This window comes from Scomber scombrus, chromosome 1 (assembly GCF_963691925.1).
Source record: "Scomber scombrus chromosome 1, fScoSco1.1, whole genome shotgun sequence".
NCBI classification, from domain to species: domain Eukaryota; kingdom Metazoa; phylum Chordata; class Actinopteri; order Scombriformes; family Scombridae; genus Scomber; species Scomber scombrus.
In genome coordinates, this window is record NC_084970.1 from 10,235,486 (window position 1) to 10,260,216 (window position 24,731).

The following is a 24,731-nucleotide window of genomic DNA, read 5'->3' on the forward strand; positions in this document are numbered from 1 at the left end:
AATCTGAGAGAATGATGGGTGAAAGAGAAAGGTTGGAGGGAAGAAAGTCTTGCTATATACTGGCCAGTGTGGGAACAAAGACTGACGTGTGGGTTACTGGTTTCCAGCAAGGATCCTGTGAGTCATTCAGTCCAGGCGAAAGCTGATAAAAATCCTTTTGTTGAGATGCATTCAAAATGTCCTTTCGCTGCACTGAACTGACAACTCTGGCCTCATAAATAAAGCTTTATTGTTAAATAAAACAGTGAAAGACACACGTCTTTCAACATATTGTGCACCCAGTCAGTTTAAATTGACAATTGAAAGACCTCACAAACAAACAAATAAACAATCACTGGGTGCTCCCGCTCACAGGCTTCTGTCATAGCTCAGCCTATTTTATAGACAAAAACCCAGCAAACATGTTTATACCCCCTGTACACACGAGTGCATATCCGTCTATAACAATGGACAAGTTCTTTGTATAACATTCTAAATCTTACACACTTCTTAAGTGCAACGTAGAAAAGCAACGTGGAATGATGCTTTTATTCTATTCCTGTTCTTTGAGATAGGATTTCCATTTGGCTCAGTAAATGCTGACCTGGGACAGGACCTGGGCATGGGCCTGGATTTGGGAGGGGTGTGGTTGCTGCTGTGGAGCCGGTTGGGGGCTGCCGAGCGATGCAGAGCCTCCCACTGAATGGGGTGTACCAGGAGAATGCTGGGGTGGGGAACACTGGGATTGGTGCTGCTGCTGCTGCTGTTGCTGTTGCTGCTGGAGATGTTGGATTTGCTGCTGATGCAGCTGATGCTGCAACTGCATATGCTGCATCTGCATCTGCTGCTGCTGCTGTTGTTGCTGATGCTGCTGCTGCTGCTGCTGCTGTTGCTGCTGCTGCTGCATGTGGTGCTGCTGCAGCTGTTGCTGGAGATGGTGTTGGAAATGCTGATGCTGCATCTGCTGCTGGATCTGCTGGTGATGCATCTGCTGCTGCTGCATCTGATGGTGCTGGAGGTGCTGTTGCATTTGTTGCTGCTGTTGCTGCTGCTGCTGGAGGTGCTGCATCGCATGCTGCTGCACTGGCTGCATGGGTGGGCTCATCTGAGACACAGCTGTGGACTGGGCACCTGCGACCATGGCCCCTCCAGCACCCATCTGGCCAAGCAGCTGCGGAGGCATCCCGGAGGACATGTTTGGGTGAGAAACTGTGACCGAGGTCACAATCTGACTGCCTCCTAGTCTCATCTGCAGGGGTTTTGGGGCAATGGCCCGTGGTATGGCTTGTTGAAGAGCCTGGGCAGCTGATGGCATGGAAGGGTGTTGGTTGAGGGGTGAAGGCAGAACCAGGCCTGGGGACAGGCTGGTGGAGGCCAGGGTCTGCTGTACTGAGCGGATAGTCTGGGCCTCAGCTGATTCTGCTGCAGCCTGGATGGAGAAAATGTATTTCAAAAAGGTGAGACCTCAAATTGCTTTGGTTGTTTTTATCTTTACAAAAGACCTCTCTATAACAACACCAACATATCATATGATACAATGAATTCTTAGAAATTTAATTCATGTTACAGTCAAATTCACACATTTTTCAGGTGCATAGAAGAAACTGTTTCTCACCTTGGAAACCAGGCTAGCACGGTATGCAGCAAGGGCCTTTAAATATTCTTTCTTTGCAGCTTCTGTTTTGCTTTTGTAAACCTGTGATGACACAAAGATACATGTGAATGTACAAATAAAGCTTATTTTTTAAATAGCAACATTTTTTTATCACCTAAGGCAGGATACATTATATACACCAATGTTGTATGTGTTATTTTCTTGCCAGAATATAGCTAAAGCTGAATTAAGCTACAGTTTAAATAATCAAACTTTGCTGTACCTGCTTTTGCTCCTCTCCCAGACCGTCCCACATGGATGCCACAATCTTGGAGACTTCTCCAAAGGTAGCGTTGGGGTTCTGACCCTTGATAGCAGCCTGTGTGTCTCTGAAGAATAGCGCATAAGCCGATACCGGCTTCTGAGGCTCATTGGGATCCTTCTTCTTCTTCTTTTTAGGAGTCTTGGGCTTCTTTGTGGCATCGATGGGGGCTGGTCGCTTCTCTCCAATGACCTGCAATGATTGCAATGATCTCAATGAGATAAAGACATTTACATAAATGTCCCTCACATGAGCAGTTAATCCCCTTCAGTGAATACATTTGTTGTAAAAGTAGGCACAGCTGTTCACTGTAAAGCGAGGTACTTCTAATAAATATGTCCACCATATGGCTTGTACTGCATCCAAATTTCTAACTCTTTGCTTACCCTGTTGCCATCATCCTGGTCGTCTTCATTGATGGAGCTGGAGGGAGACGGAGTGGCTGACTTGCTAGCAGGTGGTGATGGGGAAGTGTGGGTGATGTTGGGTCCTGCCATATTCAGGCTCAACTGTGCATTGAGTTGGGATTGGTTGATGGTGGTCAACTGATTCCGTGATAGCATCCCATTGGGGCTGTTCATGCTGATGATGGACTTCATCACCATGGCTGGGTTGGGTGGGTACTGGCGAAGATGGCCCGGTCCAACATTCTGCAAAAACGATACATAAGAAAAGTGGGGGATTGTTAAGATTGTAAAAAAACAATAATAAAATAACTTCAGTAGGGCTAGCTGTACAGACTTGCATCTCATTTCTCCAGGTGAAAGATCTGTATTTGCGCTCACTATGACACCCTACTATCCAGAGTATGAAGCTTATGAAGTTGTATCCTTTTATCAGAGAGAAAATCGGGTCATTGGATTCTGTGGATTGTTATGTGGCAGATCACATGTCAGAATGTCCTGGGTCTTAAATGTCTCGGTACAGGCCATGATAAATTATCTTGACACCCAAGGAGCCAACTTTATAAGCCAGTAATAGATGACTACACAGCTCACTTGATTCATTTCAAAACTCTATTGTATGGAAATCTGTGACACAGCTTTTGACTGCCCAATCCCTGGAGGGTAACGGTGGACTCAGTTCCCTGCACTGTGGTACATAACTTCAAATGCCACAATAAAAAGACTGTTCGAGCTGCAGTTTGTATGCATGCACCTACATGTCAGTTTAGTTTGAGGGGCCCAGCAGCCTAAGGAGCTCTATACATTTTGATGTAATGTAACTTTAAGGTTATAACTCTGTGAAAGAGGCACCTTTCATAGATCATGTTTGACTGCCAAAGAGTGGAAAAAATATTTCTCTATAATCAACTCCATAAATCAACTGGCTGAAGGTATGAAGCTTAAGAGGTTTAGACAGGTCCCCTTCCCTCTACCATCAAGAGTATAATGTAATAACATTTTCATTCACTTTTACTTTTTTCCTGGCAAAACATTTGGTTCTTTAAACAGTCTTAGAGAGGTGCAGGCAACATGTTTGCATTGATTGTGGCGAGGATGAAATTACAAGGCCTGCCAGCTCCCAAGAGGGAAGACTGATCAGAGAGCCAGCAGAGCTGACATGGAACAGAGAAGGGGACGTGAACACAACAGAAAAGGTGATTTGTTCTCCCTCGGTACATCCATCTGGTATTCAGCAGCACAAACTCAATCTCTCCCAACATCAACACATCATAAACCCACGCACCTGGCTTTATTGAAATAACCTTATGAATGCCTGTCTTCAAAAACAATAATATAACACCATTTCAGACAGAAACATATTGGATCTACAATCCATTTCTTTCTCATATGCCATGTCTACTGCTTATCATAAATACAATCTATGAAGTGCAAAGCGGATTTTATATTTACATGTGCGAGGAAGATTCTGCAAAGGTGAGGTAAAGGTAGGAAAGAAATTGAAGACATATTGTTACGATTCCTCAAATATGGAAGCTCTCAGTTTTCTCTGAAATAAAAGCTGAAATAAACAAGCCTGTGACCAAATGACTGTGATTTACATATCTGCAACCCACCATGTTCCAAGTGCTATTGTCATCTTCATTACCGAGAACACGATGGCTCGCAGTTTGCTCTCTGCTCGCTGCGAACATCAAAGACGCACACACTGAGCTCATTAGTCGTGGCCATCTGTAAAATAACACTTTTGCCCAATCCCAATGATGCAGTTTTGACTTAGAGCAATGGCCCGTTCTGCCATTTGTTTGGAATATGGTGATTTCTTTAAAATGGCCTTTGGATGTTGTGCATTAAAAAAAGGCACTGATGACCACAGTTAAATATCCAACACTTAATCATATCACACCCAACAGCCTGCTAAATGTCTAATTTTACCACATATTTTAGCAATAACTGGAGTAATTTTCTCTTTACGTCAGACAAACACCAGCATTACCACATGTCTAATTTGAAAGATAACAGCTAATAACACACTAGCAAAAGAAATCATCTTAAGTAACAGTTGCCTTGATTGTGAATATAAATCTGTTACTGGGATGTTTATTTATTCCCTCTGCCTTCTCATTTGCATTTTGATTGCAGTATTGTCAGCAGTCACAGCAGACATCTAACTAGATATTTTGATAGTCATCGTAAATCTGCAAATAAGTCCTTATCTTGAGTACACAGTGGCCAGATGTGCCCTCCTTAGTCAGGTTTCGGTGTGTATGTGCCTAGGTGCGTTGTCTGTCTGTGTATGTGTTTGCACATCAAACATTAACAAGCTGGAATCTACTCCATAATCAATAAAGGTTGTTTTTTAATGTAAATTAATTCTGTAGTATTCCCCATTGTATTGCTTTTAATGTGAAAGCTGAAATAGCTGGCCACAACATAATGCTGTCAACAATATGCTGTGAAAAGAAAAAAATAACTTGTTTTGTACATTTGTTGTTGGCCTCATATGCTCTTAACACAGCAAACACACAACACAGAGCCACATAAAGCAGCCTAAAAACTAGCAGATGAAAAAAAAAAATGCGATTGACAATGTGTGAAACCTTTTCCGCAATAAACACTGGCCAATAAACACAGCAGCTGGACTCGAAAATGCAACATTATGCATTCACCAAGTGTGGTGATAAAAATCTCAACACTGATGTCAATGAAAGCAAGCTTGAGTCTGTTCTTTAAGATATTGGAAATCAGAATTTGGGGAGAATTTATGAACAGTGGCACCATGTACTAAGCTGTAACAGGCTGAAAAGAATGTTAACAAGTTCAATTTCCATTCAATCAATGCCAGAGCTCTTGGAAATGTTCCATGGCAGGAGAGGGGTAAAATCATCTATATGGTAATTATAAGGATGAATCCCCCAGTAACTTTCGCCAGCATGAAAGGTCAGTCCTATTAAAGATAGTTTATCAGTGCTCTGCACATATTCCTTTACTCGGCTTCTAAACGGGTACATCGTTTTATTTTTTTTCCTCCATTTTCAGCAAGCTGCTGAAGTCTGTGCTTAAGCCAAATGAGAAAAATGGAATTTTGAATGCCGGTAAAGGCTATAATAGCATGAAGATAAATTGTTTTTCTTTTCCCTGCCCTGTCTCAGTCAAACACACTTCTCTCTCTTTCTCTCTCTGTGGTGTGCAAACTCAGTCTATCTATCTTCCCAACCTCTAACCCTCACTTAAAAACAAATCTCTCGCTCTCTCCTCCACCCCTCAGACTGAGGGGCCAGTAGGTTCCCTCCCCTTGGTCCGGTACAGCCAATGACCCAAACCCCTCTCCCCTATTTCTCCTGATGCATTGTGGGTATTTAAAACTTGTCCAACATGACATCACTTCATTTTGAGAGCTGCCTGAGAAAAGTAAATTACAGAATCAATCATGCAGAAGGTCAAGCTGAGACTTCATTACAAGTATTGCATGCCTGCATGAATATCTTTCATTTCTGACTGACCCAATATGTCACAATAGCTGTCTGTCTAGGGAGAGAAGAAAAAAGAAACGGAGCGGAAAAAAAATCCACTCTCTTAAATTGATGTACAACTCATGTCACTGCTTCTTGGCTTGGAAGGGAGATAAGAGGGAAGTGTAGAAAAACATGCTTTCTGCAACAGTGCTCACATTTTCCATTTGATTCAGGATATAGTGGTTTTTGACCAGTCAAAACTGAAGGTATTATATTCACTGGCAATCTACACAATATCAAGGCATATCAAATCATGTGAACAACAAACTGCAAATGGCTTTTTCAGCCTCAGTTTCATCTTGCGTGATCCAAACACACAATTTTATATTGGATATTAGCATATCTTTGCTGTTGTAAAGCTAATGACATGTGAAACAGCTAGCTGGTAATGAAAAATTTAAAACACATCACCACACAGTGGTAAATGTAATAAGACGGCAGGGCTCATATCTCCTAAATATTGATTCTAACATCTAATACAACAAGTTTACTACTGTCGGTTTCGAATTCAATCACGGAGGACACAGAGCCCATTTCAGTACAAGCTTGCATGTGTCAAGAAAAACCTAAAACGTGGTGAAGGCACCAGGTGTTTTTTGAAACGGAACCCAAAGACCCTTGCTGTGCAGCAGGGAGAAAATCGAGAAGAAATTGTGAATAAAGCAATACTGGCAGCTCTAACTCCAGTACTATTTGGCACTATTGAGACTCAATCACAAATCAGGAGGACACATGCTGGGAGACAAAAATGAGAGTCAGAAGCTTGTTAGGAGAGCAGATTAAATAAATAATGACTTCAGATTCAGAGCTTGCCAGGCACATTGCAGCTGAGAAAATGTATTTCTCTTTGTAGAAGCCCGGCATCTGTGGCCAATTTGCAAGACATACGCTGAACATTATGGGAGAGGAATTAGCAGAACACTTGGCAATGCAATGACATGGAAGAAGCTTTTGAAAATAGCCCAGGTATATTCACTGGTTGGGTTTCTCATTAAGTTCTGATAAGAAACAGGCATTGGACACAATAAATATTCTCTACCAGTAAGCTAGTATGGAGGAAGAAAACCAAGACAAGTGTTTGGGAAATATGAGCATAGTGGCTTGATGAAAAATGTAATTGCAATAGTGCACGGTTTATTTGTTTGCCCCTGCAGCCATAACAAATAACACAGAATGTAATCATGTATATAAGGTTGTCATTCCTTTATCAGTGTGCTGACAAAAATGACAAAACACCCCTCTTAGGGCCTTCGTAAATCATTGTCTCTGTATATAGAATGCACTGAAAACGGCACTGTTACTTATCTCATTTAAAGTTGCGTTCTCTTTTCAAGGCGGAGATAAAACCGTAGATGAATAGAATTCCTATAGGCATTGTCACCAGACTTTTGGGGATCAATCCCATTTACAGGAAAAATGAAGGGCCACCACAAGCTGTCCTGCTGTACAATGTGCGATGACTGATAACGAGTGAGTAGTGTGCTGACGACAATGCCACGAGGCAAGGAGCAGAAACCCACATTCTCCCCTCAGTTTTTAATAGAGTCTCCACACAATCAGAGACATGAGCCATGCAAATGGTGTTAAAGAGGAATAATGTTTGAGAATCAAATCTAATCCTCCAGCAAGTCGTGAGAACAGTCAGGAATGTAATTGTGTCAAGGTTCCGTTTCTTCCAGATGTAGAAAGCTTAACTGACCATGAAATGAAAATTCTTTAGGCAAAAGCCTTCTGGGGCTCACTTACTGTATGCAGCAGAGATATTTTAAAAGCTGCAATTATTTTACATGCCAGAAGCATGGAAGCAGGAAAGAGAGCTGTAAAATTGTATAGCCCCTTCTCATATGGAATGTAAATAAATATCTGTAATATCAGTATGATTCAACAAATATGTTGGAGAGAAAGGGTGTGTGGGGGGGGGGGGGGGGGGGGGGGGCTAGAACACATTTCATTTATTCACAGTTAAAATGGTCATGGCACCACTTCTCAGCGCAATGCTTTTTGTGGTTCACGAAGCAAATTCAGCATCAATATCATCATCTCTCCGCTCATGCCTTTGTCCTTTCATTTCTTTTCTCCTAAATGAATCTTCCCTTTTTGTAATAGGTCTGTAAGACAACTAGTCAGCCAGTGACATTTCCATTTTTCCTCCTCAATGCTTCTATGATTGTGGCATTTGAAAACGCCTTTCCACCCCGAGACAACAATCTCACAATCTATAGCACATAACAGTATCAACATAAAGAGAGTGATTACTCAGTCTACTGTTGGATGTTTGACCATCCGTATCAGAGGAAAGCAGGATTAAGCTAAAACTATGTTCATCATGTTCTCACTATAATTCTTTCTGCACACACAGAGCTGAACTTCAACTCCAAACAAAGCAGTGTGTCTTTTTTTCCCCTCCAAGACCCTATGTGACACTGGACAGAAGTATGCATCAGCATTTACAGTAGAAACAAAGGTACACATCTGACCACCTTACAGAGGGGATCATCCACAGTCGGTGTGATTTAAAAAAAATCCTCACAGTAAGTAACATAATATCATGACATTTACTCAATGTGATCATATACCTCCTGTGTGGTAAGCAAGGCCAGATGCTGTGCCAGATGCACTGACAACAGGAGGCTTACAAAAACTGAAGGTGACATTATGGTTCAGTAAGAGGGTTCATTTAAGAATGGTATGCTTCTGATATCAGGTGTATCTAGTAGTATATACTTCTAAATCATATCTCTAACACTGGATACACCTTCAGAAAACCACATCTGGAATTACCACTACAAGTAGGAAACACACTGTTGCAGCGCTAGTGCAGGATTTCTTTGTGTTGACAAATGAGGCGACCATGATCAGTTCACATGGCAGCAAATAAATAGACTTGGATTTACTAGAGGTGTGTATGCATAGCAGTGCTCACCACAGGTTGGCTATTGTTGACAGACATCCCTTCCTGGTCCATCATGTTGCGTGAGATGGTAATAGATGGCAGATCCAGGCTCTGCGGGGGGAACTGAGGGATTAAGTGACCCCTGTGCTGGGCTTGAGGCTCTGGCATTGGTAGGTAAGGGGAATCCACTTCCGATAGGCCCAGGCCAGATTCCGTCTCAGGTGGAGGTGTGATGGGAGGAATCTCAAATTCCTCATCTCCCAAACTGGGCGTATGAAATGTCTTTAAAAGAAAGGGAAGGAAGAGGAAAGTCCAATCAAATCCAGCATCACAAAACAACCAGGAAGCATTCACAGTGTTTTATCTTACATGCTGGAAGGAAACCTTCAGGGATTAAATTAGACAACTTTGTTTAAGAGAGGGAGTGTTTTAGTAGAGTGGTAAAACACTTGTCTGTAAGTGCACTGAGATGTAACATTTCCTAAACCTATTAAAGTCCACTTTGAGGAAAAGAAGGAAAAAAGGCAAGTGCAGAAGAAGACGTCAAAAGCAAAAATATCAAGCAGCAATCATGAGAGAGAGAGGATACATGATAAAAGCCCTTAATCTAAGGGATGGAAGATGTTGGGTTGAAGTGCAGTGAAAATACACGTCACAGGGAGATTGGTTTAAAGAACATTTTCAAAGATTATTACGCTTGGCCAGAAGTGTTTCTTTTTGTTCCCCTTGCCTGCACCCTTAAATCTGCTCATCAAACAGCCTAATCCTTCTGCCTTCCGAATTAAAGCTTTTGGTCACACTTAATTTGCTTATGTGCCTTCTTGGAGATGGGACTGTTCACCTACTTGGGTCTTGTTTTCATCCACATATTGCATTAAGCAACTCTCTGGAAACCCAATATATTCATATCCTCACAATGACCACACTGCAGGTCCACATAAATGCGGCTGAACACAGGGCCAAACAGCACGGTATCTAAAAGGTGCTAGGCTTTGCTTGCTGCTGTTAAATTACTGACAACCTCTTCAAAGCATGGGTCTCTTACTAAAAATTAAATGATTTTAACTTCTAGCACTTGGCTTTCTTGCTGAAGTCATAGTGGCATAGTGCAAAATCTTGTTTAACTCAGAGAGTGAGCACTATTATAAATGATGAGCAGCATGTCTTTCTATTGGAAATCAAGATTAAAATGAAGCTGACTCTGCATGGACAGGTTACTGGAAAACACAAAGTGCTTCAGGTTGATCTCAAACACTTCTGTCTTCGCCATGGGTCACTTTTACAGCACTGTTTAAGAGGTGCCTCTACTACTTGAAATTTCTCAGGCAATCCTGGCATGAAAATAATTGGCTTGGAGGCCAAAAAGAGGGTAAATAGGCATTTAGACCAATTCAAGCAAGACACTGATGACTCTCCCGCATGTCGATTCACCTTTTCACACACCTGCATTTCATTTTCAGACGGATTGTGAGTCCTGGAGTTGATCCTGCATCACTTTTTGAGATAAATCCAGCTTTGTTGAAAGGGGAGCCGGTTTCTCTCAAAATCGTTGCTCGCTCATTCTTACCAAATGTGACAACAGTACAGCATTAAGTCACATGTAAAACATCATACGATACCATGCATTTTCAGCATGACGTGTCCAATAGGAACAGAACTCCTAAGCCTAACAGAGGTGACGTTGTACTAACATCAAACCTGATATCAAGAGTTGCATGACCTTACAGCAAAACTAACTACGACAACAACAACAACAACAACAGCGCTAACCAAGCTTGTTTTCCCCCATCTTCTCTCGGCTCTGTCTCTCTGTCTCCAGTAGGAGATGGAATAACAGAAGGGAGACAATGGAGGAAATATGCCAACATAGCCCTTGATTAGGGAGTATTAATGTTCCCCTTGCTTGCTTTAGCACACAGACACTTGAAACTAATTCATTGCCTACTCAGGGCAGCTGTCTTGACAAGCACTGATGAATTCCACTGGCAGAGACAGCTAATAGAGTTTTCATTCCCGCCTTTCTTTCTCTCTTCCTGCTACCAACCACTGTTTCACTTTCCAATGCTTGTTTCACAGCTAGAGAATCAGTTCTCCTTTCAGAAGGATCTAAGGTCATATTCATCACAGCCCTGGCCCCTGGCTCACAGAGTGCAAAATAAATCATGAGCACCTTCAGTAGGAACCATTTACTATGAGTCCTCTGCTGTCATATTATGCTTCAGTCCACTCAAAAACCTCTGGAACTTAGTTCACAATAATGCCTGTTCAGCAGCATGTGAATCAAAACACAACGTGTTTAGAAAGTTAATAAAACAAAACTGTCATGAGTCATGGACAAAAAGTTCTAGTAGCACAAAGATGGGATCACAGGTCCTCCATCATCACGATCTTCATTCATCTTTTTTCAACTCCCCAGTGGCGCAGGGTCAATCTACACACCAGCCTTGAGACCTAAACCTTGTGGTCCCAGTCTCATCTGTATCTCATATGATCCAGCAATCTGTAAACATGGGCATGCTATTATAATTTCTTTGACAGTAAAGTCTCAGCCTTGTCAAGTACAGTCAAATGCACAGTACAATCTGGGATATGTTTGCCACATTTATCCACATAAGCCCTTGGAGTGATGCTTTTAAGGACAAAAACATTACATACAATATTTTTGCTCTTGTTCTATGGATGCTATTTGTGGAGGTACCGGTAAGTAGGTTTCCTGTGGTGTAACTTTATAAAAGTGTAAATCAGGACAGATCTTATAGTAGATCTGTTGGTGTTAGTGCATCACAGAGACACGCAGCTGTGAATCAGCAGAATGACATTACAACAATGGTTTGGGTTCTACATAAGCAACATGTGTTTGCTCACAGGGAAGGTAGATTCTAAACACATCTCATAAAACAACAGGCTAACCCCCTGCACGGGATCAAATCAGATGATCTTGTGAACTGAATTAACTAACATAAGAGGAAGTACCATCTGATTTACAACAAAGGTGTAATTTATTGTAAAGTAAATTTTTACATTCAAAATTAACAAAAAAAAGTTTGCAGTTCAGACATACATTGCACATTATTACTGAAGCAGCTACTTTTAAAATGTTTGAATTAAGAAAAAGCCTAAATAAGGCTTCATTCAATGTAAATGACTTGCACTACTAAACATGTACTCTGTCATATATTGCACACTGAAACAAAGCTACCTCGCCTCATACATACTGCACTAATCCTAAATTATAGCAATTGTTTTTGATTTTGTGCTCTGTTCACAAAGGTATATTCTTTGGGCAAAAACATGCTAAACACTATCTATAAAACAGAAATTGCACTACTGTAGTTTATGTAGATTTGTTTTGCCCTTCAGTGTGTATTATATGTGTTAAAAAGCAAACAATTAAAGTGCCAATCTTCCTAAAAATCTCATCTCTGTGGTCAATTGAGTGATACTGCACTGGTTCAGAAAAATGATGTCATTCCACTTGTCTCTTTACATTGAACATTGTAGTGTTTGTTTGTCTGCTGAGTCAGAGGGAAATGTCTCCAAATGCCTTGGGTTAGAAAAATGCATCATCATCCTCCTCCCAGTCAGATTCACTGCTCTGAAACACCTCAGATAAAACATCAAAAATAATGTGCTTCTTCACTCCCTGCATGAACATTACAGAAAATATCCTCCACTGTGAATAGAATGTGATTTGCTCCTGTCATTTCTGGGATTATTTCTGTTGTGATGTCCCTATTTTCAGTTGACGTGCAGTAAACATTCAGTTTTCCATAGACTGATTTTTATTGGTGAAGATTTAAAAAAGTGTTTACAGTCAATCAATGATCAAACTAGGATCACTATACATTACAGTCAAAACAGACATCCTAAAAAAAAAAAAAACTACATTGTACCAATTTATGAGAATTGTGGCTAGAAGTGGACTAAATCAGGTCTGTATCTAGCCTGGCTGTTGAAATCATGGCTATTGCTTACTGGGTCTCTTTGAAGGAGGCTAAATAGACACAACAGAACAATGACAATGAGACTTACCACTGAACGACAGTATGGACCGCATTCTCTGCCAAATGTTTCAGGGGAACTAAAAATGATGGACATGAGTCTCTTGGCAATGTCTTCATCTGTATTTTGGTTTTGAAAAATATGCAGCAAGTATCAAGGATCACCAGATCACCAGGATGATGGCATCCATTGTCCATTGTTTGGGTTTTTTTTGTTTGGCTAGCAGTGACCATGGCATTGACCATGTCTGGTATATCAAACTTGTGCCCTGTTGGCAAGCAAGCCAACAATAAACATGAGCTAGCATTTGTCAAGCCAATACCTTAAACAAAGCTGTTGTTTTGGTTTTAAACTGTTAACTGAGTATAAATTAGCTACTTGTGAAATAATCAAGAGTCTATCATCTCCAATTCCATTTTCGCATCTCAAATTGTTAATCAGATTGTAAGCAGATTGTATGATCGGCGCACAGAGAAGGACCTTTCGTCCAGATCCTATCCAGTTTAGCCTAACCCTGAAACACTGGCTGTTGCCATCAGAGGCTAGATCATTGTCAGAGAATAGCCAATGGTTTAGGAGGTAAACGTCAAACAAGCGCTGGCTGAGGTGAACTACACTTTTGTTAAGAGAGCAGCACAAGCCTCACCATGACCTTTAAGTGAAACACAGACATGTACTATGGGAGCAGGAATGTGTTTGTTTAGTGTCTGCTAAACAGCACTGAAGTGGAGGAGAGAGAAAGAAAAAAAATACAGTGGGGGAGGGAAGATGGAGCAAGATCAGTATCAAAGACTGGGCTTGTGTGCATCACCTCTTCATGTTAATGATGATACAAATTAACATCTGCACCAGGGGCGCTGATAATTGAGACATGGCGTTAGTGTCTCATTCGGGAAGGTATGGAAGATGTCAGCTGGCCGCGAAGAAAGGCTGTTTCCCCAGGGAAGAGGTGCCAGATCCTACTGGAACCCACAGAGTGTTACAGTGTTGCACACTGTCTGGTGTCATTTCACATAAAGCCAGTCTAATTCTGCACCAGGAGCAGCTTAGGGGGCTCTGATTGGAGATTAAGAGATGCACAATCCACTTTCTTCGCATCACCAGCCTGATTATCCATTTGAATTGTTCTGAAAGGCTCAGCAGAGCCAAGTGCCAAGCCAGATGCTGGCTTGGGATGTGCAGGCATGTACATGTTAAGGGGTGGGCAAGGGAGAGCACAACACACAACAGAGAGGGAGTGAGAGTAGTGTGTGTGTGTGTGTGTGTGTGTGTGTGTGTGTGTGTGTGTGTGTGTGTGTGTGTGTGTGTGTGTGTGTGTGTGTGTGTGTGTGTTTCCATTGGCAGACACTGGGTTCAGTGGTATGAGGGCAGAGCAGGGCTTGTTATAGAGAGGTCTGATGTAACCAGCACGACCATCCTGAGCAGGTGTGTGGGGAATCTGCAGTCGTCAGTGCTGATTGAAGGTGGTAAACCTAGATCAACTATAGTGTAGTGCAAACTGAGAAATCAAATTAAAATCGAAGTGCAGGGACGATCGACTTCCACATAAATATATATATAAGTTGGAAGCAAAAGTCAATGACACTTAAAAAAAATTGCTTTAATGACCATAGAGTCCCTACAATGTGCTTAGTTTGCTGCAAAAGCATATTGTAGGATTACCAGATTATACCTAATAATTACTGTTTTTTGTACAGTTAACTACAGTTAATGCACAATAAAATGTACTGTTACTAGTGTAAATACAAAATATTGGAAAAATAGTGAAGGGACAAAAGAGCTTTAGTGTGTATGGTCTTTACAAATCTCTGTGGTAAATAATATCTGTTGGTTTATGTAAAGTATGCACATTATTTAACTCTATATAATAAATGAAACCCTACAACAATGTTTACAACAATAGACACACAGGGAGATGACTAGAAGATGTTTATCAGTGAATTTTCTCTTACGATGATGTTACATCCCTGTGCTGCCATGGTGCTCTTTCAATATCAGGACAAAGAGCAAGAGAAAGCTTTTCAGGCAATATTCCCAGTCCTTCAATAAACGTAGTAATGCAATTCACAGATGCAATAACCAAGACATGTTAAAGGCAGCAGCATGCAATTACTGCATATAATAGGCCTTGGAATCAATAGGGGCCGAATTGGGGATCCAGTTTCAAATATCGAGACAGGCAGAGTGCAGCTACTCAAATGACAACATTAACCATGGCACCCCTAATCAACATTATTTTAAATTTGGATCATTTGTAGTCCATTTCTACATATTTATAGTTCATTACACGTCTCTAATTTGATTGAGAGAGTAAAATGATACATCTGAGTGGAACACAATCTCAGTGTACAGTATCTTTTTCACTGAGGGAAGCAGTCAAGCTTTCCCTGCTAGGATGTATGCTTTGCCAGGCACACCAAGGTCATCTTATCTCATCCTCTAAGTGCATAAGGTAAATGATACACCGGACATCTAAACGGCAAAGCAGATCTGCTGTTGTGATGCAAAAGCACACAAACATGCACATTTTAACTATACAGTGTGTATTATGCAGACCAATAATATCCTGATATAAACAGCTTGATATTTAGCTTCAGGATATTTAGCACAAAAATAACTATTGTATATTAATGCTGTGTATGAAAAATCAGGTAGAGCAACAGGGTCCAGAAAGGCTAAAGAGTGAGGTACAAGAGAGGATGTTGTAGCATTATAGATAGGCTAGATTAATTTTGTACCATACAATAAAAATGAGTATAAATTCAATTGATTATTCAAAGCCAAGTCATAGGATGCCATTGTCTCCTACTATTCATTTTTTTGACATCCTCTAATGATATTTTTTCCAGACCTAATTTGAGAAAGAGGCGTTGCTCCATAGAAAACAGGGAGTGTATCTTCATTAACTAAATAAAGGGTGCCTCTTTCGATACAGTTCCTTTCTGGTTTGATCTGAAAACAATAGCTAGCTAACTGTGGTGACATAAATTTAGCTTAGCTGTCAAAATCATGGAGCCCTCATATGGAAGACTTCCTTTCCCACTGTACGCTCAGCCCAAGGCAGATACATAAAGTAGATTAATAGCATCACAGAAGAGATAGTGTGAAACCTCACAACTCAAAGTGGAAGTCACTTTAATCTTACTTTAGCTCAGGTTGCTAAAAACAAATACTTTGGACACTCCATCGCTTGAAAGGAAAAAACTATGAATAAGACTTCTTCTTGTCTCTCTCTCCCTCCTTCTAAGCACAATACCATCTGTGCCCTAACACTGGAAACAGTTGTTCCTTTTGATAAAATGCAAATGAGCTGGGCTGTTTTTATCAAGGATTCCCCCTCAGCCCATCCCCCCCTTCCCTGACTGCCACAGTGGGCCCTCACAGCTGGGGGCTGAACGCTCTCCAAGCAGCTTGTGTCGGCGTGGTCCCCGCTGCAGTGGGCCTCAGCAGCCCGTGGATACAGAGGATGCGCCCACTCAGCGTAAATGTGGGGGAAAATTAAACTTCTTCCACAATACTCTGTGCCTTTGTGGGGCGGCAACTCTATGAACATGAGGCCACACGCTCCAAACACTTCTGTGTAGCTGCCCTAGCTTGAATGTCACAGTTGCATCCCAACTGCCCTTCTGACGTGAATGAAAACAATCAGGTTAACAATGATATGTATCTCACTATTTTGGAGCTGGGTAATGACGCTTTGCTGTGGGTTTTGGAGCCAGATCAATCTCCCCTGCTAAACTGGATGAGATTGGACCGTTTGAACCACAGAGGATGACGGGTATTTTTGGTGCACTTTTCTCTAATGACAGGGCAGCAGAGTGGGTGGAGGGGGAATAAAGTGGGTAAATTTAGCACACTGTTAGGACTACCATTGCTCAGAGAGGCGGTTATATACCTCCAGAGCAAAAACTATTCCCCTCTTCCTTTTTAACGTGACAGTACAGTACACAGAGTTATTCCAGCAGTTCGGCAGACTCAGATTGTTGGTGACATTTCACTTTTTATAAGTGTCAGCAGATAAAGTGGCTCTGAGAGCGACAGGACTACAGAATCTCTTTGGGCTCCTTCATTATGTCTTTCAAAAGAGGAAGAAACTAGGGGTTTATATCCTCACCTTTCTAGGATATCATTTAATCTTACTGGTTGCAGTAAAGACACATCAGATGAGTGTTAGCTCTCAGAAGTTACTATAAGACAATATAGGATAAGCCTAATTCATCTTTCTGTAAGCTTAGTTTCTTGTGTGGGTCTCAAGACAAAAAATGAGGTGGCAACATTTCTGGCAATAAAAATAATGTTACCTGTGAGAAACTGGAATTCATCATTGCGGATATTATGGAAGGCTTTATGAAATATGCGGCTTATGCTTTATGATACTAGTATATTTCCTATAATATTGAATCATGAGACACAGAGGAATATTAAAAAGCGATATAAAGCAATATTATTTATATTATGACATCTATGAACAGGACTAACTAAATGAAAACTATATTTAGGTATTACCAAGTAAGAAACCAGGAAAGAAACATTTACCCCACTGTACTTGGCTGTGTGTGTCTTGAAAAGTACATCTTAATTACTTTAATTTTCCATGTTCAAAGGGGGATTTTAATATGAAAAAGTAAAGATATACTCACATCACCAGCAGCAAGCAGGGCACCATTGGCCTCCGCCATGTTCATGTAGTTGTTGTTGTTCTGGAACTGCGAATGAAGACAAAAAACACTATCAGCTTGCTAGTGTCAAGATAACATCCAGTGTAACTCGAGCTCTCCCTTTCATAATGGACACCTGTCACTCAGACGGATTGTCACACTTGGCAGTGAATGTTTACACACTGGGTTAACCCCTTTCTCTACTTACACAAGTGCATTCTGCCACTTTGCCATTATTGTTACATGACGAGAGGCATGTGAGAGGCCCAGGCCAATTCAAACCAGGGTAATGAGAATCTGGTCTGGCTATTCAGCTCTTATGAGATGGCAATTAAGGATATGTTTGCATCACAAAGCCAAGTATCAAGATGCGGTGGCAGGTTATTAACTTTAAATAACCTATGGGAGAGTGGTGATACTGAGGGAAATAAGGAGGTCGAGAGTGTTTTTAATATGGGAGGAGTACATTTTTGGTTAATGGGAGCTGGTTTAAACAATTTATTACATCAGCATATTTTTTTGTATGTATCCATGCTTATGAATAATCTCATTTGCAATCATAGTCTTTGCTGGTTAATATCAGAGTTGGTCTCAGAGTAATGATGGTGGTGCCACACTGTGAAGACACTTAAGTGTTTAAGACAGTTGATAAGCTATTAAAACCATGTACTTTGGTAAGAAATAACATGTTTTCACAACATCCCCCGTCTCTCCCAACCCACACATAGCCTGCTGGCAAAATGGCAGCCACTTCCTTTCTTCGGAGACACAACCATGCTGACAGGTAGGAACAATAGGACATAGAATGAAGAATTATGGGCTAGCAGCTGGGCCCAGGAGCACAATGCACCTCACTGTGAGTGAGGAGTGCAGACCCAGCCTACACGGCTCGGAGGAGAAAGAAGCACAGCGCGTTGCGTTTTCATGAGGTTCCACTGAGAACACTCTCCCTATTTTCAACAAAGCTCTGCAGTAATCTCTTTTGTGTGTTTATTACAAAGTCACTCTCTTAAAACATTATGAGTGACGACGAACTCCAATAGACATACAGAGAGAGAGAGAGTGTGAGTGAGAGAGAGAGGGAGAGAGAGAGAAATGGCTTCTTATCTTAGTAGAAGCCAAACAATAGTGGAAACAAATTAAGATCAGAGAGAACTGAGAAGTGCATTAATATATTTTCTAGCCTTTTGTGTTTTTTTCTACTCTCCTATTCTTCTGAGTGGTTAGTATGCGAATGTAATTACCGAAAGAACTGCTGCTAATCAACTGCGAATGGTATCCATTAATTAGTCTATGCCCTGGAGAGAGAGTGGGGAATCAGCAGCAATGTTAACAGTGTTATGCACCAATGAGAAAGGGAGCCAGGAGCTCTGCTAGCAGTTGCTGAAGCAGGTGGTTTGCACTCTCTAGGCCTCCAGTGCCATCTTACCTGGAGCTGCCCCACTAAACTATATCTGACTCAAACAACGGGTTAACATGTTTGCTTATAAGAAAGGTGAACACCAAGGTCCACATGCTTCAAGTGAGAAACATCTGTCAATAGGTAGTACTTCCTCACTTCCCAGCTGTGTGTAAGTTTGAGACATGACATGGCTGGGTTACGTCAGCCACTCGGATGGTAATTAACCTTATGCTGGGCTTATCTTGGAAGTGTTACTCCTTCCCCCTTCTTCTTTTAGATAACAAATTGAAGTCTCAGAGATATCCCCCTCTCTATTCAAGCACTAGGAACATTGTTCTGATTGTGGGGGGAGATAGTGCAATGCTGTTTCTGTTTCCTCTGTCCCTGTGTCTCCCTGGATGTAGATACGATTTTCAAGAGTGAGCATTTAATTGCACTTCATTATAAATAGTTCCCTGACAATACAGGCAGATCTGAAATCTTAACACTACTTTTAATATACATTTCAGCCTGTTGCATGGGAGGAAGTGCACTGAGAAAGGTACGCAGAGTAGCTTTGTCTCAGATTCTGCGTGAATGTCTTGGTGGTATTAATAGTCCCACATTTTCAACTCAATTACTTGCCATATTACGCACCACTGGCTAATGTGGATGACAATTTCACGAACATGTAAGTGTTTACACGTCAGGAAGCCATGTGTCATTAAAACAAACACCACACAAAGAGGCACGGTTGAATTACATACTGTAAGTGCAGACCTTGATCTGGATCACATTAGCTTCATTAGAGAAAACACAATCAAGTTAAGTCCAAGTGCTAATTAGTGGTGTGAAATTCCCTGGGCACCATCTATGTGAGTCACATTTTATTGTGTTTCCAGGGGCCTTTAAGAGCAGTTCCAAATGTCCTCAGAGAACTGTGACTAACATCCCAAGAAATGTCCCCAGCCGCTGGTATCAATCTTCACCATTAAAAGCTGTACCATGTCTTGGTGCAGCCCAGGCCAGAGGCCTCGGTGGACAACCAGCGCAGGGATATTGTTATTGTTATTCCCAATTCATTTTTTGGGTGGGTGGAGGGAGGGGGAGGGGGCATTTGGTGCTCATGTTCGCGGCAGTGCCGATTGAGTCAAATGCCAGATGAAATTAAGTGTGATTGGAAGGACCACGCAGCTGACGGTAAGGGACCGCAGTAAAATGGGTCAGCACAGACAATGAAGGCTCTGTAATTAAAATGATGTGACGAGCTAGAAGAGAGCTGCAGCGGCCATGAAAGAGGCAAAACAACCGCATGTGTATGCACGGAAAGGCACTTTGAAAATAGAGATGTACATGAATGAAAAGTTTGGGGAATTTAAAGATTGTGTTCCTAATAACACAATAAACTTGCTTTGAATGTCTAGCACCAACCCGGGGAGTGATGTTACATGCATTGAAAAAAATGTACTTCTTGTGCTTTGCCTCTTCTGGCAGGAGGGAGCCATAGGGAAGCCATAGGAGAAAAAAAACAACAACTTTAATATAGCTGTGGGGAAGGAGGCTTTTATTAACAGAGTGAATTCACGGTTAAAGGTGCTCTGTAATATGAGTCAGGCATGGCTACATGGCAGAGCAAACACTGGGCACTCAGTGTTTTTATTTCTCCTTCTGCACCACCAGCACATTTCTTCAATAACTGTTTAACAGGAGAGAATTAAGAGCTTACATAGACCCTGATCCTAACGTGAAAAGACTCCACTGTCTGCATGATCGCAGGCAGACAGAAAACCAAGCACCCTCGCAGTGAATGGGATGAATATGAATTTCTCTGTTTTGCTGTAAATGCACAGTACTGCCATTATTTTCTGTCTGTCTATGTCAAGATAATGCTTTAAGGATATTCTTTGTGTCACAGGGAGTTATTCATGATCAGACAAAACAGTTACGATCAGAATTTTAATCATAAACATCAGCATGCATACTGCACACCTTTTACTTTTTGGACCAACACCAGTGTAATTTTGACAGTTGATTTTTTTCCCACCTTTTAAATCCCAGAGCAGGAATATTTGTATGAAAGAATGTCCAGTGGGAAATAAGATGTTTTACAGCTATTATAGCAAACAAAATTATTTCAACCTCGGGGCGAACACAATATTGCACCAACATGACCCCATCTCACCCCCAATATGATGGAGTAACCACACAGATCCTATCAGTAAACATGAACTGGATGACCAAGATCCACAGAATACACGCCTGAAGAGCCTCTGATAGCACAGCTGTCATCTCTGCATGCATACAAATAGAAAAACACGCGCTGGCCAATACCTTCTCATCTTAACATCAAATACAGATTTTTCAATGGTCATTGAATAATAAAGGATGACTGAGAAAGATGTGTGGCACAGCTGTTTTCCATTAAAAAAAAAAAAAAAAAAAAAACTTCCAAGAACAAAAACTGTGAGCTTTCATTAAATCTGCATTTTCAAACCAGCTTCAGCAGTCTGCTTCTCAGTTTTACAGTGCAATCAAAAAGTCACAACATCAGTGCTGTCTGTCAGCAGGTAAGCAAATTGGACACATTCTTCCTCCCCACTGAAAACCACCAAACTAATTCAATCAAGAGCCCAGGCTTTTCCAGAAACATATCAACTGCTGACAAGCAATTTTTACAGTTCAGCTTGAGCTCAGTAATCACAGCCTAGCATGTGTTCTGTGGAACATGACACTTGTGCTAATATGTTCTCCAGTGGTCTCCATAAAAGACAGAGAAAACACCACAGTTAAAACTCAACCTCCAATCCAGAGGAACCCATGGTAATTTGCTATGTATTATTTTATTCAATTTCCTTTAAAGCTCGGCCTACCGCCAAGTTTGAGCCTCTTATTCAGTGCGGCGGATTGGAGACTCAAAAGAGCAGCACCGTTTCCTTTCCTGCAATCCTGGTCGGGCTCTGTTGACGCCTCTAGGGAAAGTTATCTTCTGATTCCCGAGGTCCTCCTCACAAAATACATGCTCATTTACAACCCAATTCAGCATAAACACTCTGCAGCTGCCTCTCTGGTGCTCACGAGGCCTATTCACGCCCAGCAGGCCACCATGCATGCAGTGCCAAGCTGACATACTGTATATAGATATATTTCCTCCTATGTGTGCAGCAGTCAATTTGTAAAGCGACTCCACAAAACAGCATGTCCACACAGCCAGCTCGCAAGCTGTGTTCTGATCTGCAGGCCGAATCGATTGGTAATTCAGTTTAAAGCTGAAATCATTACTCCCCTAGCCCAGCACTGTCTTCCACTATTAGCACTGTAAGTCCTCAACTACACGAGGTAGCACTGAATGGAAGTTTGTTGTAAGCATTTCATCCTGCCTCTGTCTCTGTCTCTCAGTGCGAGTACTATCACAGCAGAGAGGTGGGTCCAGCATGAGAAAAAAATAAAATAAATCGAGGTCTTATCTGAGATCCGAATCAAGCTGATGACAGTTTTGTTCAGGCTGTGTGCTGATTATCTCCCCTCTCACACCACACTGACCGCTGTGGCCTGAGCTAGTGTCATCACAGTCTGTTTTGCTTTAGTAAATTTGGACCTGGAGGCACAGTTTGAACCTTTGCTGGGATATCTAACCTGCCACAAAAGACCATGTTCCCTGTTACACTCCCTTTATTCAGTGTTATATTTGACATTCAGGTATCTATACTGACTGAAATATGGTGTGTTTACTTTAAACTCATGGGAAAGATAACATTTAAATCATAAATTAAAGATGGAGCGAGTCATGAATAAACCCAAAAGCAGAGCCTCTGTTCCTCAAATGACTCTACATGGTACAGGAACATTACCACTCTGTCACGGGCCATGAAAGTAAGTTCGCATATCCAACCAAAACGACAAGCTTAACTATCAAAATAAAGGAAAAACTTTAAGCGATTTCACAGCTCGGCAAATACGTATTATGTTTTTTCAAGCTTCCCAGTCATTATGGCGGTGTTGAAAGACAGTAAAAGGCGTGCTATAGTTTGTGCGTTCAGCATATTCCTTGAGGCTAAATTTACATTCAGCAGACGCGGTGTACACGAGTGATAACATGGAGACGCAAGCAGACCAGGGTGAACGGTGTTTCTAAGATCTTTGCATTTCTTTTAAAGTTTTTGAGAATGAGATTAGTAGAGTTTACTGCATTAGTTCAGACATTGGTGCACAGAAAAGTCAATTTCTCACACACTGTATTGTTGGGAGTCTTATACAACAAGCAAGTTAAAAATGCTATCTTCCACACCTGCTTGACCACAGTAATGTCATGGTGCCTAAACCGTGGTAGCTTTTGCTACGTCCTGAGCGTCTCTATCACTCCATTTTGTGTTCAAGTGTTGATTTTAATAGTAAACAGTGACAACACAGTAACACATTAACACCATAGTTTTGCAGCATACAGTAGCCACATCCAACGCCACCTTGTTACACAATGAAACTAAAATACACTGAGGTTCACCATAGCTACTGTTTTCTTTGAGGCCCAAGACTTGCAAATGCTGCCAAGACAAAGATGATCTAAGCATTTGTCATAATGGACCCACAGCCTGAGCCCAGTAGTCTCAACACTATGCAGGTCAACATCCAACATCCCTCTTTTTTCCTAGCTGTTGAGTCTGCTCTGTACTCTCAAGAGCAAATCCTAAAAGAAAGCGCAAGCTAAATGGGGTTCCATCTTTGATCTGGCGGGGTGCAAAGCCATTGGCCCACAGCCACAAAGGAGCTTAGGCGATGGAGAGGGCCTCAGAAACATGGTGTAGCTTTCTCACAATGGCTGCTGTTGCATGGACACACAGCTCTTGAGGAAGAAACATGAGAGAGGCTTGGCTTGGTGGTGTTGTCTTGCTTTTACTGCTAAGCCATGTCTCAAGGCTGTTTACTCTCAGCAGCTTTGAAGCAACTCCAACTCAAGATGGTATCAAAGGTGTGGATTTTAACCGAGCTCACTTTGCTGTGCTTGCCATTCTTCCACTACAGAGCAGTAGGGTGCTGTGGGGTTAAGGAGGCTAATAACTGAAAATTATATGGTTAAATGTCATACAGGAGAGGAACAGCTTCCTGCCACTGGAAATAGGTTTGTTTTTGGCGGCACTAACGGTGATGGTTTTGCTACTTCTCTTGGTTTGTTGGATGGATGGGCTATGAGCTCTGGGACATGGATTCACATAAAGCTCTATTTAAAGCTGCTAGGAGTGAAGTCCTCTCTTATTGCTTTAGCAGCACCGACGCATTTTTCTATTCCCAGTGTGCCGTTACTGGCTAATACACTCATTATAACCGGCTTTGGGAGTGTGCAAAGTCAAGAGCTTTTAGAGATGGACTCAACACAATTTACTATTTCCAATCAAGTTATGGCAGAGGAAGTATTATAAATAAAATATTTGATATTATATAAATATAATTATAATTAAAAACAACCCATATTACGTTGCCCATTTATAGTACAAAAACAAAATTCCAGTGTAGTAAAAGTAATAACATTAAGATAAGATACATTAAGATATTCAGCCCAGTAAAAGCCTTAATACACAGTAAAGCATCTTTTTGAATGGCGTTGCCCAGTGGCTAGCTTGGTTCAATCTTATCTGATATGAATCAACATTAACTTCCAGAAATAAACAGTCTGTAAAATGAAAGATACTGTTTCCAGGGCCTGCGATATTTGGAAAACAAAAGAAATGATTAAAACCACTGAAAAATCGTTACAAAAATACTTTTAAAAATTAATTCTGTGTGTGCACAGTCAGTTGGATGTTTAGTCAAAGCATCTTTGCCTTTTCTTTTCAGTGTGTGCTGTGACAATACTTTCCAAGTTGGTGTGCAACCTGTGTCTTTTCTGTTATTCCTAACATAAACCCACAGTAAGCACAAACCGACCAGTTGTTCAATCTCTATAAATCTGAAAAACACAAACTGCTGAGCAGTGACTCATATATCAGTCTAT

General features: G+C 41.3%; 1 protein-coding gene across 1 annotated transcript in view; it reads right to left on the bottom strand.

Annotated features, from left to right (window-relative positions):
• Positions 1–568: 568 nt before the first annotated feature.
• tox3 (TOX high mobility group box family member 3) overlaps positions 569–24,731 on the bottom strand; it is a 38,975-nt gene continuing 14,812 nt past the window's right edge. The window contains exons 2-7 of the mRNA XM_062416942.1: positions 17,350–17,415; positions 8,738–8,989; positions 2,282–2,545; positions 1,857–2,087; positions 1,595–1,675; positions 569–1,408 (exon numbers count right to left, since the gene is read on the bottom strand). Coding sequence (XP_062272926.1) covers positions 569–1,408; positions 1,595–1,675; positions 1,857–2,087; positions 2,282–2,545; positions 8,738–8,989; positions 17,350–17,415 — 1,734 coding nt within the window. The remainder of the gene's footprint in view (positions 1,409–1,594; positions 1,676–1,856; positions 2,088–2,281; positions 2,546–8,737; positions 8,990–17,349; positions 17,416–24,731) is intronic.